Source organism: Trachymyrmex cornetzi, unplaced genomic scaffold (assembly GCF_001594075.2).
Source record: "Trachymyrmex cornetzi isolate Tcor2-1 unplaced genomic scaffold, Tcor1.1 scaffold509, whole genome shotgun sequence".
Taxonomy (NCBI): domain Eukaryota; kingdom Metazoa; phylum Arthropoda; class Insecta; order Hymenoptera; family Formicidae; genus Trachymyrmex; species Trachymyrmex cornetzi.
The window spans coordinates 984435-996750 of NW_017299817.1; the positions used below are offsets into that span (position 1 = coordinate 984435).

Consider the following 12316-nt stretch of genomic DNA (forward strand, 5'->3'; position numbering starts at 1 on the left):
TAAATTTTGAAAAATTGCATCTTTAATGATATTTGACTTTCAGGATTTGAAATAATTACACGAAACTATATCAAATCTCAGCTTTAAACAAAACCGTCATGCTTACCGAATGTTTTAGACCGTTGATCATAAAGTGTATGAGCTATACTTGACAGCAACTATTTGGTAATTAGAAATTATTTTTTATCAAACATGACAAGATAGCATATTCATAATTAATGCCATGATTGTTCGAGTATTCCACCTAGATATTGTATATGTATACAATTACACTAAAATAGATTACATAGATTTATTAAAAGTGAATATTATATTAGCTGCTAGAGAAATGCTTCTCTTGGGAGAAATGCGAATTCAATATATGCACATCGAAATGCATTGATACATACGTAATATCCTAGCATTATTCAACGAAAAGTACTTTTCTCTAATTATATTCACTACATTGATATATTTTATTGCAGTAGTGTGTGCCACCCAATGAATTCAATAACTGCAGATAAAGCAGCTTTGCAACTGTTATAAAATTTTTTAATGTGATTGGTTTTGCTTAGTTCTTCACTATCTATGACTATATTTTAAATTATTTTACGTCTTCTCCAAGGAACATTTTACTCGATATAATATAGTATACGTTACATATACTATATATTTTGAATAAAATTATATAAACCAAATATACTAAAGAATTTTACAACAGTTACAAAACTGTTTTTTCTCTTAAACGCAGCCATTTGTACAAAACATTCACCCTTACCGAAAAAAATCATAATATGAGCAATAATATATGCTCAATCTTCTGCGACTAGATTACGACTAAATGAGATCTTTTCCTAAACAGAATAGAATGTGTAAGGAAAGCTGGAAACTTCCAACCGATTTACGAACGGAAATTTATCAGGCTTAATTCTTGTTTCTACATGGTCGACTTATGTGTAACGTGTTGTTAAAGTACAATCAATTAGGCCAGTTCATATATTTTAATATGACAAAGATGCTGGGTATATATGAATTATTATTCACTGTTAATGATAGATTTTGTAGATATGATTTATGAAAAACTAGTGTAACAACGTTATATGTAGAGCATGTAATTTTACTCACGATAGGGTGACACCGTGCTATACTGCTTAATATGAAAAATTTGAAGATGTTTCATATTATTTTTTTTATCTTTCAACACATACACACACACACACACATATACACACACACGTGCCATTTCACAATTATTTTCTTAGGCATAATTAGTAGTTAACTAATGCAGTTGCTATTTTGAAAATAAATGTGGCCAGACGTAGAAAATGTGCAGAATATCCAAATATCTATCGCACTGAATTTACATCGATAATTTTGGAGCAATTTGGATTCAATTTTTTCCTAGGAATGTGCAGTAATCACAGCTACTTTTGAGTTACAAGAAGGAATGTATAGCTTTAATTACAAAAATATTTATTGTTGGAAATTGAAAAATTACACCAAAATGAAATATATCAACATATTTTTGTTACAAAACTCGACTACGAATTTATCAAATATACCTGAAATGTTGCGCGATAATTCTGGAATATCCTGTCTATATAAGATAAAAACAATAAAAATATAAAAAATCGACATCTTCGTAAACATAATGTGCGCAAAAATGGATTATCTGCAAAATATTCTCATGTTGATCGCTTCATCAATTGTTGGAAACAACAGTTGATGTTGTAATTTAATAAACAAGCCATTTTGTAGAAATATTTTTGCCAATATAATTATGTTATAACAAAATTATACTGAACCTCTGTGATTGTGCTATAGCGTGTCATAAAATCATTCATCGAAAGCATATTATGTATTAGTTTTGATAATATTAATGGTCACACACATTTAACAGATATTTAATTTTTACTATATTAACTTCGGTTAAACAAAAAATACTATTTTCGATCGAAAGGTACTACGAAGGCAAAAAAAGTGCAATTTGCTACAAAAAAGATGAAATAAAGATAAAATTCTAAAATACAAATACTCTCCTATCATTACTACTATAGTATATTCCTTCCACGATCGTTGGATAATTTCGGATAATATTCCGAACTTTGGTTTTACGATCCCTCTTTCTCTTCTGTAATACCAGCTGCTTCATTCAGGGCATCGGGATCTGCGTAAAATTATTGAAAATTCACATAATCGTCCACGGGTGTAAAATAATCGATTAGCAATTGATCGTCACCTGAACAAGGGGAACCTTTTATCCTACAGGTATTGTAGCTACCACAGTTTAAGCACTTCAATCCGACGATGTGAAACTTTACCGTAGATTCCTAAAATAACAGGTATCTTGCCATTAATATCTCTTAATTATTTTCCACGCCTCAGCAATTGGGATATATGTATGAAGAAGTAAATTTGACCTCGTGGCAGTCTTTACATAAGATATCGGTTTTACAGTCGTTATATTCCTCCGGCATTGGTGTCAGCGACACTTCCGCGTCCAGATATTTCCACAAATCCGTCATGTCTAAGAGTGACACCTGACAGGACGGGCAAGCGTAATGTCCCGAGTTTAATAATTCCTCAAAACACATACGGTGAAGCAGGTGTCCACAATCGGGAATGTGACATGGTATGCGACTCGTGTGAATGTCTTCCAGACACACGGGACAATTGGAATGGGATACATTTTCTATGCACTGCAAAACAAAATTTATTTAACGTTTATATAATAACTGCAAACTGCATATAATATAAACTGCATATAATATAAATAATAGCGTTCAATTATTGTTCTGCGTGTTTTGATTGTTTCGAATAGAATATATACAATACTTTTATCACGCAAACAATTTGTCACGACCACCGACTCTACATATTCCGCATCCGTCGCAATGATACTGATTCTTATCCTCGTCATCAAAAAGATTGCATTCTAAGCATGTGTATTTGCCAAATTGACAATGACAATTCTGACAAGTAGCTTGAACAGGTTGACGAGTATCGCAAAGAACGCATATTAATTCTGTAACTTCTTTCCTATTCACTGTGTGTGCCTCTTGCTCGTCGTGACAAAACCGACAGGTATACACCTTATTGCAGCATGGAGTCTGTAACAGATTAAATATGAAAAGAAAACCAATTCATTAAGAAACAAAATATACATTTTTCATTATTATTACACTCATTATTCATATAAGAATTTATATATATAAAAGGAAATAAAAAGATAAGATTCTTAAGATTAATCGTTAATAATCATAAATCAAAATAGACATTACTCAACATTTGAATTCTCTCTATTTAAGTGACATTTAAATTAGAATATTCTTTTCTTAAAAAATTATAGTGAAATGCTTTATATCCTATACACAATAAAAACCAATTTTAGACTTTTTAGTAGCAAATTCGGTCACTTGCATTACATTAGATTAGTGTATAAATGTTGTTATACATGAAATTAGTAAAGTTAAATATAAAAGTATATATAAATATTTTAAACGAATTCTCAATAATAGTATTGATTACATTATTTAACATGTATATATACATGTATTATTTCATTGTCGAAGTTGATTGTTATTATGTCACTATATATAGATACTTTATATAGAGCAGCCTTTTTAATATGTACTAATCTATTATAATGCAAGTGATACAAATTCACCATAAAACTACATTGCCGGAAATTGAAATCCCAACACCATGAAGGAGTTGTGCTAGATGAATGAAAGTTACACAGAATGTTTGTTCACATGAGTTATTTTATTGATATCTATTACAAGGTCACAATTTGTAGGATACGAGTGTAACACCATATAAACATTAAGGCTCAGTTTCACCACTCACGGTTAACTCTTAACCGAGGTTCAACTTATTTCTCATCTTTTTCCAATTCTAGAATTGAAAAGAGATAATGAATAAGTTGAACTTCGGTTAAGAGTTAACCGTCAGTTGTGAAACTGGATCTAAGTATATTCCGACTTAATACCCATGTAGTCACCTCTATGTTGAATGCAGGCCTCTAAACGTGCATGCATTCGATCGTAGAGGTGTCGGATGTCATCTTGTGGAATGGCATTCCACTTGTAATAGATATCAATATAATAACTCATGTAAACAAACATTCTGTGTAACTTTCATTCATCTAGCACAACTCCTTCATGGTGTTGGGATTTCAATTTCCGGCAGTGTATTTCTTAAACATTTATCAAGCTAAATTATTAGTTTTTCGCAAAGTTATATATAAGAGCATGTAAATATTTTAAACAATTAGACATCCAGTAATGATATTATTACATGATTTAACAGAATATACATGTATTATGTTTCATTGTCAAAGTTGATTATATTATGACGCAACATTTGGATGTACAAATGTGATATTTTATATAAAGTGCCTTTTTTTTAAAGGTCTACTAATCCAGGATAGTGCGAGTAAAATTCAATATAAGACTATTTCTTTAACATTTAACAAGAGCTAAATTATTAGATTTTATAAATAAACACCTGATGATCTACTCGAAGATATCACGAAACATTATAGATCATCCTCGAACTTACCACGAATTTGGATTTTCGCTTGTAGTGTTCGCAGCCGTAATTATTGTTTGAAACGGCCAGCGTCTCCTTCCCCGAGGTGGACGGGAGATACATGGTCCAAACACAGTCTCCCTTCTTCGACACGGGCTTCCGCGTATCCTTGCGCTCCCTATCATCGCGATCCGCGCCGGTAACGTCAGCGACTTGTTCGGTGTCGCGATTCGGGTCCTCGTCGTCGACGGTGGGTTCCGCGACGGTGCCCTCGCCACGATTCGGATCGTCGCTCTCGTGATCCGCGGAGGTCTCCTCAGCGCCGTCGTGACTCGGCGCCTCATCGTCGCGATCTCCGACGGCTTCCTCGGCGGCGCCGTCGCTATTCGACGCCTCGTCGTCGCGCTCCGTGGCGGTGTGCGTCTTCTCGCTGTCGCTGTTCTGCATACCGACGTGCCTGATTCTGCTACCCTTTCCCGTCGTTCGGTCTCATCGACCCAAAACGCGACCTTTCCGTCGATTAACGCCGGTGCATTTCGCACCTCTCGTCCTTGTCCTCGTCGTCTCCGTTCTTATTCTTTTTGTCGACCAACTCGATCAAATCACGAGAATCAACGAGAGTACCGTGTACACTGTGTCCTCGGAGAACACGCGACGAGGATACTCGGAGCAATTCGGCTCGACTCGACTTCAGGGCCAGTTAAAGGTCGGCGCGCGGGAAGCGTCGGCAAGATTCCGAGAAAACGAGGTCGATTTGCGAGGAATGATTCGTAGAGTGTAGACAGCAATTCTCGCACTTGTCACACTCCATGCACACTATAGAGTGCAGAGTTTGCTTTGCTGGCTGACGTTTGTTGGTTCGTTCACGTTTGTTCACACTACTGTTGCAACATCTCGTGAAACGGGCGACGCGGCGACGTCAGTCAATGGTCAATTCCAGGGACCACCAATCCCCGCTCGTACGGGTGCGTGCCGACGTCCACGACGTCCACCGACGTTGTGTGACTTTGCGCGTCTAGGTACAACTCGTGCGTCGTGATTAATTGATTATTGGAATTAGTTATTAGTGTTATTTTCCCGGGAAATTAAAATCTCCGGGAAAGAACCTTTATCTTCCCCGGATTTTTCTTGAAATTTTTTTAAATATCGAAAGATATGAAAAGATAGGATATTAAATTATTACTCAAATTACTACATTGAAAAAGTATTATTTAAATATATAATTTAAATAACATATAATTTTATATAAAACGTTTTATTTAAAATTATATTAACAAAGAAGAATATCTATATAGATTGTATATATCAATCGATTATTTAGCACAAAACTTAATAAACTTGTATGAGTTTATTAATAATACGGTTTTTCCCCTCACAAAGGATAGATATTCTATTACATTTTTTGATAAACTGATATTTCTTTCAATATTTTTCACTCTTATTTTTCTAATTAATCGGAATGTCACGCACCTGCGAGACATGATGCACAAATAAATAAAATTTGTATCTGGAAATATTCGATAGCAGATGAATCAAATGCGCTGCAGAGTGCAGAGTGACTGGCAGTCACACAAGTCTTAAAAGTACCGTGGCTGTGATTTTTTATAAAATGTTTTATTTGAGAGAGGAAACAATTGTATTTCATTTAGAAATTTAATTCCAAGAGAGCGAAAATAGAAAATTCGAAGCAAAAAGATAAGCACAATAATAAATTAAAAGGAGCGATCTCACATTTCGCACGTGTTTCTGCCTGTTAAACATAACCTTAGTTATTATCTCTAAAGCGCCTTTTTAAAAACCTTATAAAAATTATTTTCTCTCTCTCTCTCTCTCTCTCGTTGTTTCTGTTATTTTTTCAGTAACACTTCTACAAGACGCACTAAATAAATCATTATTCTACAGATGATTTAGCACGAGTTTACTTTACTTAAACAAAGTTGTTTCTTATTTTTTACAATAATAAATATTTACATATAAATATGTATTTGTATAATAAAATACCGTAAAATTCTATTTGTTAATCACCTAATGTTGTGCTGACTGCTAATTACTGTATTAAGATTTATCGGAGTAATTGGACTATTGAAACATTGAAATGACAGTAATACTAGGAGGTGGCATATCAGGGCTGTCAGCAGCATATTATGCTGTTAACGATGCAAGACTTTCGTCTATCATTTTACTGGAGGCTTCTAGTCGCTTGGGTGGGTGGATACGTAGCAGAGGCTCACCAAGTGGAGCGATTTTCGAGCAAGGACCAAGAACTATAAGAGCATTTGGTTTACCTGGAAAAAACACCCTCAATTTGGTAGAGGATCTGCAATTAAATGACAAATTAATTCATGCCGATCTGAATCATTCTGTGGCAAAGAATCGATTGATTTACATGGATAAGGCATTGCATATTCTACCAAATACCTTAAAAGGTATCTTCAAGACATCCTCGCTACTAGATCGTCCCTTGATAAACCGCATATGGACGGACTTGAGAGCTCCTAAAGTATCTAAGGAGGACGAGAGCATTCACAGCTTCGTTCAGAGGAGATTGGGCCAGGATATTGCGGATAACTGGATCAGCCCTATGATCTGTGGGATCTGTGCAGGAGACGCACGCGAGATAAGCGTAAATTTTCTACTCAAATCACTGTTTGAGGCGGAACAGAAACATGGCTCTATAGTGAAAGGCTTGGTAGTAAAACAATTGAAAAAGTTTTTTTCAAAATCGAAAGACAAGGATAATACAGCGAAGGATAACGTGGAAAAGTTTGCAGCAAGACCATCGACCTTGGCGAAGAGAGCGCAAAACGAACATTGGCTGGTGTGGGGCTTACAAGGAGGACTCGAGCAATTACCTTCGGCACTAGCCGATTATGTAAAGAGTCGAGGAGTGATGGTACAGACTGAGAAAAAGTGTGAAAAACTTACATTTCAATCAGATCGCGTAGAACTGTCGGTTAATGGCGATCTTCAGGAATGTTCACGCGTTATTTCGAGCTTATGCGCAAAGGACTTGGCCGAGCTGTTGCAAGAACAGCATCCTAGACTGTCGGCGGAATTGAAAGCGATACCTACCGTGACGGTCGGAGTAGTTAATCTTGAATTCCAGGGAGATGTATTACCTTTGCAAGCATTCGGCTTCCTCGTACCGCCAAAAGAAAATCTGCCTCTGCTAGGTGTAATCTTTGACTCCTGCGTATTCCCTGGATCTTCCACAGTATGCATATCTCAAAATAATTTTACTGTTTGCTCATTTTTATATGGCTGTTAATTTTTTAGTTAATCCACTCACAGTACGATTCGATCTTCATTTCTAATATAACTTTTATTTTTATGTATACAACACTGTGAGAATTATAAATTATGTAACATGTAAAAAAAATATTTTTTAATGATAATAAATTAACGTATAAAATTTGACTATGATTTAGGTATTGACGGTGATGATGGGAGGTGCATGGTTCGAGAAATATTTCGGGCCAAATCCATCGGAGGAACAATTGTTAACGACGGCGATTAATCACACCAAGAATATCTTACAAATCGAAGAGGAACCAATCGCATACAACGTTGCCATTCTCAAGAATTGTATTCCGCAGCACGTCGTGGGTCATAACGCCCGTGTAAAACGCATCCACGATTATATTTCCGCGCACCATATTCCCCTGGCACTGTGCGGTTCTTCTTATCAAGGTGTGGGACTCAATGATGTTATTCTGTCAGCAAAACAGGCCGTTCGTGATGTTGTAAAATAATTGCAGAATCACTTGATTTGAAAATGGTAGGTAACTAATAACGGTACATAAAAAATAAATCAAGAAAAACTACATGCAAACGCTGTACATGCTGAATCATACCAAACCATGCAAAAAAAATCATGTTACAAAGTTAAAATAAAAACATAATCTTTGGATGAAACAGTCCGTAATTTAAATGATAATAATAGTAAATAAACATTTTGTTGTGCAAAAATGAAAATACGATACGAAAATATATTTTACGAAGAGTTATATTTGTATTAAACGTACAGTGTATGTTATTCTACGAAACATAACGTAATTTTATTAAAAGTATTAATGTATAAATAAACCATATGTATAAAATTTTCCGAAGAGGTAACAAAAAAAACTTTTTTTATTGTATAATATAAAAAAGGCATTTCTCGAAAATAATGTTTTCTCCTTTTTATTATGTTCTTATCAATTAATATATTTTGCAGTAGTGTAAAATTATTTTAATATTTTATCATTTATTTATTGAAAAATTTACTCTATCTACTGCTTTTTTTGTATGGCTAAAGTTTATATTTAGGAACATAAAAAAATTTTGCTATTTATCTGTAACAAAAGATAATAATAAAGTGTCTGCCTGCAAACAATTATATAATGTTATTGCAAACTAAAGCGACGTTATCCCAGCAATAAATGTAATTAATCAAAAACAATTGCTTTGCTCGAGATGTATATGCAGAGCAATTATATAACCAAACAGACTGCATTAATACTACTTGCAAATTGAACATGCTGACTTGAAAGATTCTCTTAATTAAACAAATGATTCAAGTAGATTAATACAAACTTATACGCATTCAGATTTTACATTCGTTGATGGATATAACATTACAATCGTATGTTTAATCTTTGACAGTACCTGCATATTTAACCTCATCAAAAGCCTTTCTTGCTTTCTTAAGTTCCTCGTTCATTGTTAAAAGATCTTTCACTCTGGCATATTTCCTGGAATCCTTTCTTACTGCAAATATAAACAAATTAATAAATTATAAACTGGAAAAAATAATATATTAAAAATATCTCCTCTATAAGAAACAGAAAGCTTAGAATTTACATATTTATTTAGATATTTAGGTACTTAATCCTTTTATAATAAGGTGAATTCTCAAGATATCCAAAAAAGTCGGATTGAATCTAACCTTGAATGCTATTTTGTTCATATTTCATCTAATCAATATAATAAAATAGATAAAAAGAAGTTAACAATATATATATATCATGAAACTTCTTTGTTAAACAGTGCATGGAATTCTGTAAAACAGACAAAGCTGGGGATTGCATCCGACCTTCTTTATCACAACGATTAAGAATATTTTTTAATTTGAATTAAATATAAAATTCTCTCACCTAAAAATACAATATCTTCTACTTGAACTCGTCCTGTGCGTCCAATCTCCATGGCTCGATGTGTCATCTCTGTTATGAATTCGATAACCAAATCCTCCAACAGGTCGACACTTTCTGTATAAGGATTTTGATCGTCGCCGAAGCCATACATCATGCAGCGCAGTTCCTTGGAGAAGAGCCGTTTTCTTCCTCCAGGCAGAGTCCCGCCGATTGGAATTTCTGTCTCTTCATCCTCAAACTGTCAACATAGCCAAGTATAAGTATATAGCGAGAAAAATAATTGTAATAAATGATTTCCAATTATTTACAAGAACTTATTATTGTATTGTATAAAATTATAAAGTTCCCGGAATGGACTTTTGTTTTTGGAAAAATATATTTACTTCTTTTAATTAATCATCTATAAACTATATTCGGAAAAACATATAATGTACATTAAAGTAAAGTGTTTTCATAGGAAATTCACAATGTACTCGGTTCTATTTATACTATAAATTTATAATGTATTTAATATTATTTATGTTCATAAATATAATAATGAAACTTAAATTTATGTAAGAAAAATAATAAATGTAAACACCTGTTCAAAATTTTCTTCTGCAGACATCGTTTTGTAGGTTATTTAAGTTTAAAATCTTCCAACAGTTTTAGTTGCTTGTTCTTTGTATTTCTCTTTTATGTTTTAGCCAATCACATAATTATTGTTAATGTTTCCTACCCTTAAATATATAAATAAATATTATTCTATTAATCGATTTCACGATTTATCACCATCAGAAATAAACCTGAGAGAAAACATGAGTGAGACTTGAGAGCCTTTTCTTGTAATCACAAAATGCCCCCGCACACTACTGGCCTCTGAAGAAGTGGATGTAAACTACAGAATATCCATTTTTTTTTTTCGGTGTTTTGATGCAAATAAATCGCTGAAATCGTTGAAATTTCTATTATAGCGAATTCGGCAGACCGCACTACCCAAACAGCACACAATATTTACAAAATATTTACAAAATATTTAGAAAAATTTATAAGATTTATTTTAAATATTTTGTAAATATTTTTGTGGTTTTAGATTGCACAGATCATAAATATTTATTATAAATATTATGAAATACTTATTAGAATAGTTTTAGTAAATGCTATAAAAATATTTAATGAGACATTATAATCCAAATAAAAAATACTTACTAGAAATATTTATTTATATTTATCATAAATATTGCATAAAATACTTAGTCTATATTTTAATAATATTTTGAATAAAGCTTTATATAAAATATGTATGAAATATCTATATAACATTTCAAAAAATGAATATTAATAAATATTTATCATAAATATTTCTGTGCTGTCTGGGTAGTACGATTTATTTCCATCAAGAGCACCGCAAAAAAGTGGATATTGCTGTAAATTGTATATTTAAATTAACAATGCAATATACAATGTGAGATTTGTTGAATTCTAAGTACTAAGTTAAAAATATGATACTAATGGAAATAAAAACAGTGATTTGTAATTCCTGTATTCTATATATATAGTGAGAGCAAAAAGTATACAAGGAAATTTTTTATAAAAAAAATCTTATTTATAGTAAATAAACATTAATTAACAATTTTATACAATGAATACATTATATAGCTAATAAAATGGCCGTCAAATAATAGATAAATAAATTTTATATTTAAATATAAAATGGATTATATTAATTATTATTATATCATAAAAACGGCTGTTAAACTAAAAGACTGTACTACATAAATATTGTAAAAACTTATATTTTTATATTATTATTATTGTAACAATGAAAGAATTACAGTTTTGTGATGTTTGTGGAATATTACAGGCATATTACTGACATTTTGCAGGCAAATTGTTAATTTACATTTCTGTACTATTTCTGCAATGTTACATTGCAATCTGCAATATTGCAACATTACAGCAATATTGCGTCAATCTTCTGTGCTGTATGGGTTTAACATGAAGAAGAATTGCGCTAATTGATAACCTGCAGCGTTGACTCCTATTGCTTGTACTGTATGTTTTATGCTTATTCTAAATTGTTTTAATTTAAGGAGTCTATAAAAACTTATTAGTTTTTTGTTAATTTGTAATTTCTCATAATTTATGTATGTTTTTTACAAATAAGACTTTTTTATAAAAAATTTCCTTGTACGAATACTTTTTGCTCTTACTGTAGACGAGTTGTGTGCGTAACAAATCTAAGAAATAAAGCAAAAACCGTACAATAAAGACTATTCACCAGAGAATATTAATACTTTTCGTCAAGGCTGTATTTAGCGCAAATTGTTTCGCAATATTAAGAAAATTTGCATGTATCTTATATGTATAAATTTATGTATAGAATATTATTAATCTTTATTTAAATACGAAACGTTAAAAAGAATAATGAAAATTGAGACATAATGTTGGAATATCAAAAATATCCCACGCGAATAATTATTAATTACGTTTAAAATAACTACATTGCAAGTAAAATACGATTGAACAAGTGCCAGAGATGCCACAAAGCAAAACGCGAAATGTACCACGATATCCGTTTGTCAAACTCAAAATTTAAAATATGAATAATCGGATAAATCGTGAATATTTTTTATACGCAATAGTGTATCCAAATGGCGCGCGGCGAATAGCAAGGGGGGGGGGGGGGG

General features: G+C 32.5%; 3 protein-coding genes across 6 annotated transcripts; 1 reads left to right on the forward strand and 2 right to left on the reverse strand.

Moving 5' to 3' along the window:
- Positions 1–733: 733 nt before the first annotated feature.
- Positions 734–5446, reverse strand: Rchy1 (Ring finger and CHY zinc finger domain containing 1). The gene is given in 5 exon segments (XM_018514506.1): positions 734–2146; positions 2219–2309; positions 2400–2701; positions 2813–3089; positions 4543–5446. Coding segments are annotated over 5 exon segments (1143 nt in total). The 5' UTR covers positions 4960–5446; the 3' UTR covers positions 734–2090.
- Positions 5447–6061: 615 nt separating this feature from the next.
- Positions 6062–8428, forward strand: Ppox (protoporphyrinogen oxidase). Of its 2 annotated transcripts, XM_018514501.1 has the most exons (3): positions 6062–6095; positions 6573–7726; positions 7941–8428. In XM_018514501.1, the coding sequence occupies exons 2-3, from the start codon at positions 6608–6610 to the stop codon at positions 8262–8264; spliced, it is 1443 nt and encodes a 480-aa protein (XP_018370003.1). In that variant the 5' UTR covers positions 6062–6095; positions 6573–6607; the 3' UTR covers positions 8265–8428. The 2 variants fall into 2 exon arrangements, with proteins under 2 accessions (XP_018370003.1, XP_018370002.1); XM_018514500.1 differs by lacking the exon at positions 6062–6095 and having other exon boundaries at positions 6460–7726.
- On the reverse strand, positions 8156–10439 carry Taf13 (TATA-box binding protein associated factor 13). 3 transcript variants are annotated; one of them, XM_018514505.1, is made up of 4 exons: positions 10228–10437; positions 9648–9885; positions 9160–9261; positions 8156–8225 (listed from the first exon to the last, which is right to left on the reverse strand). In XM_018514505.1, the coding sequence occupies exons 1-4, from the start codon at positions 10252–10254 to the stop codon at positions 8221–8223; spliced, it is 372 nt and encodes a 123-aa protein (XP_018370007.1). In that variant the 5' UTR covers positions 10255–10437; the 3' UTR covers positions 8156–8220. The 3 variants fall into 3 exon arrangements, with proteins under 3 accessions (XP_018370007.1, XP_018370006.1, XP_018370004.1); XM_018514504.1 differs by lacking the exon at positions 8156–8225 and adding an exon at positions 8778–8846 and having other exon boundaries at positions 10228–10438; XM_018514502.1 differs by lacking the exon at positions 8156–8225 and having other exon boundaries at positions 8878–9261; positions 10228–10439.
- Between the last annotated feature and the right edge of the window lie 1877 nt (positions 10440–12316).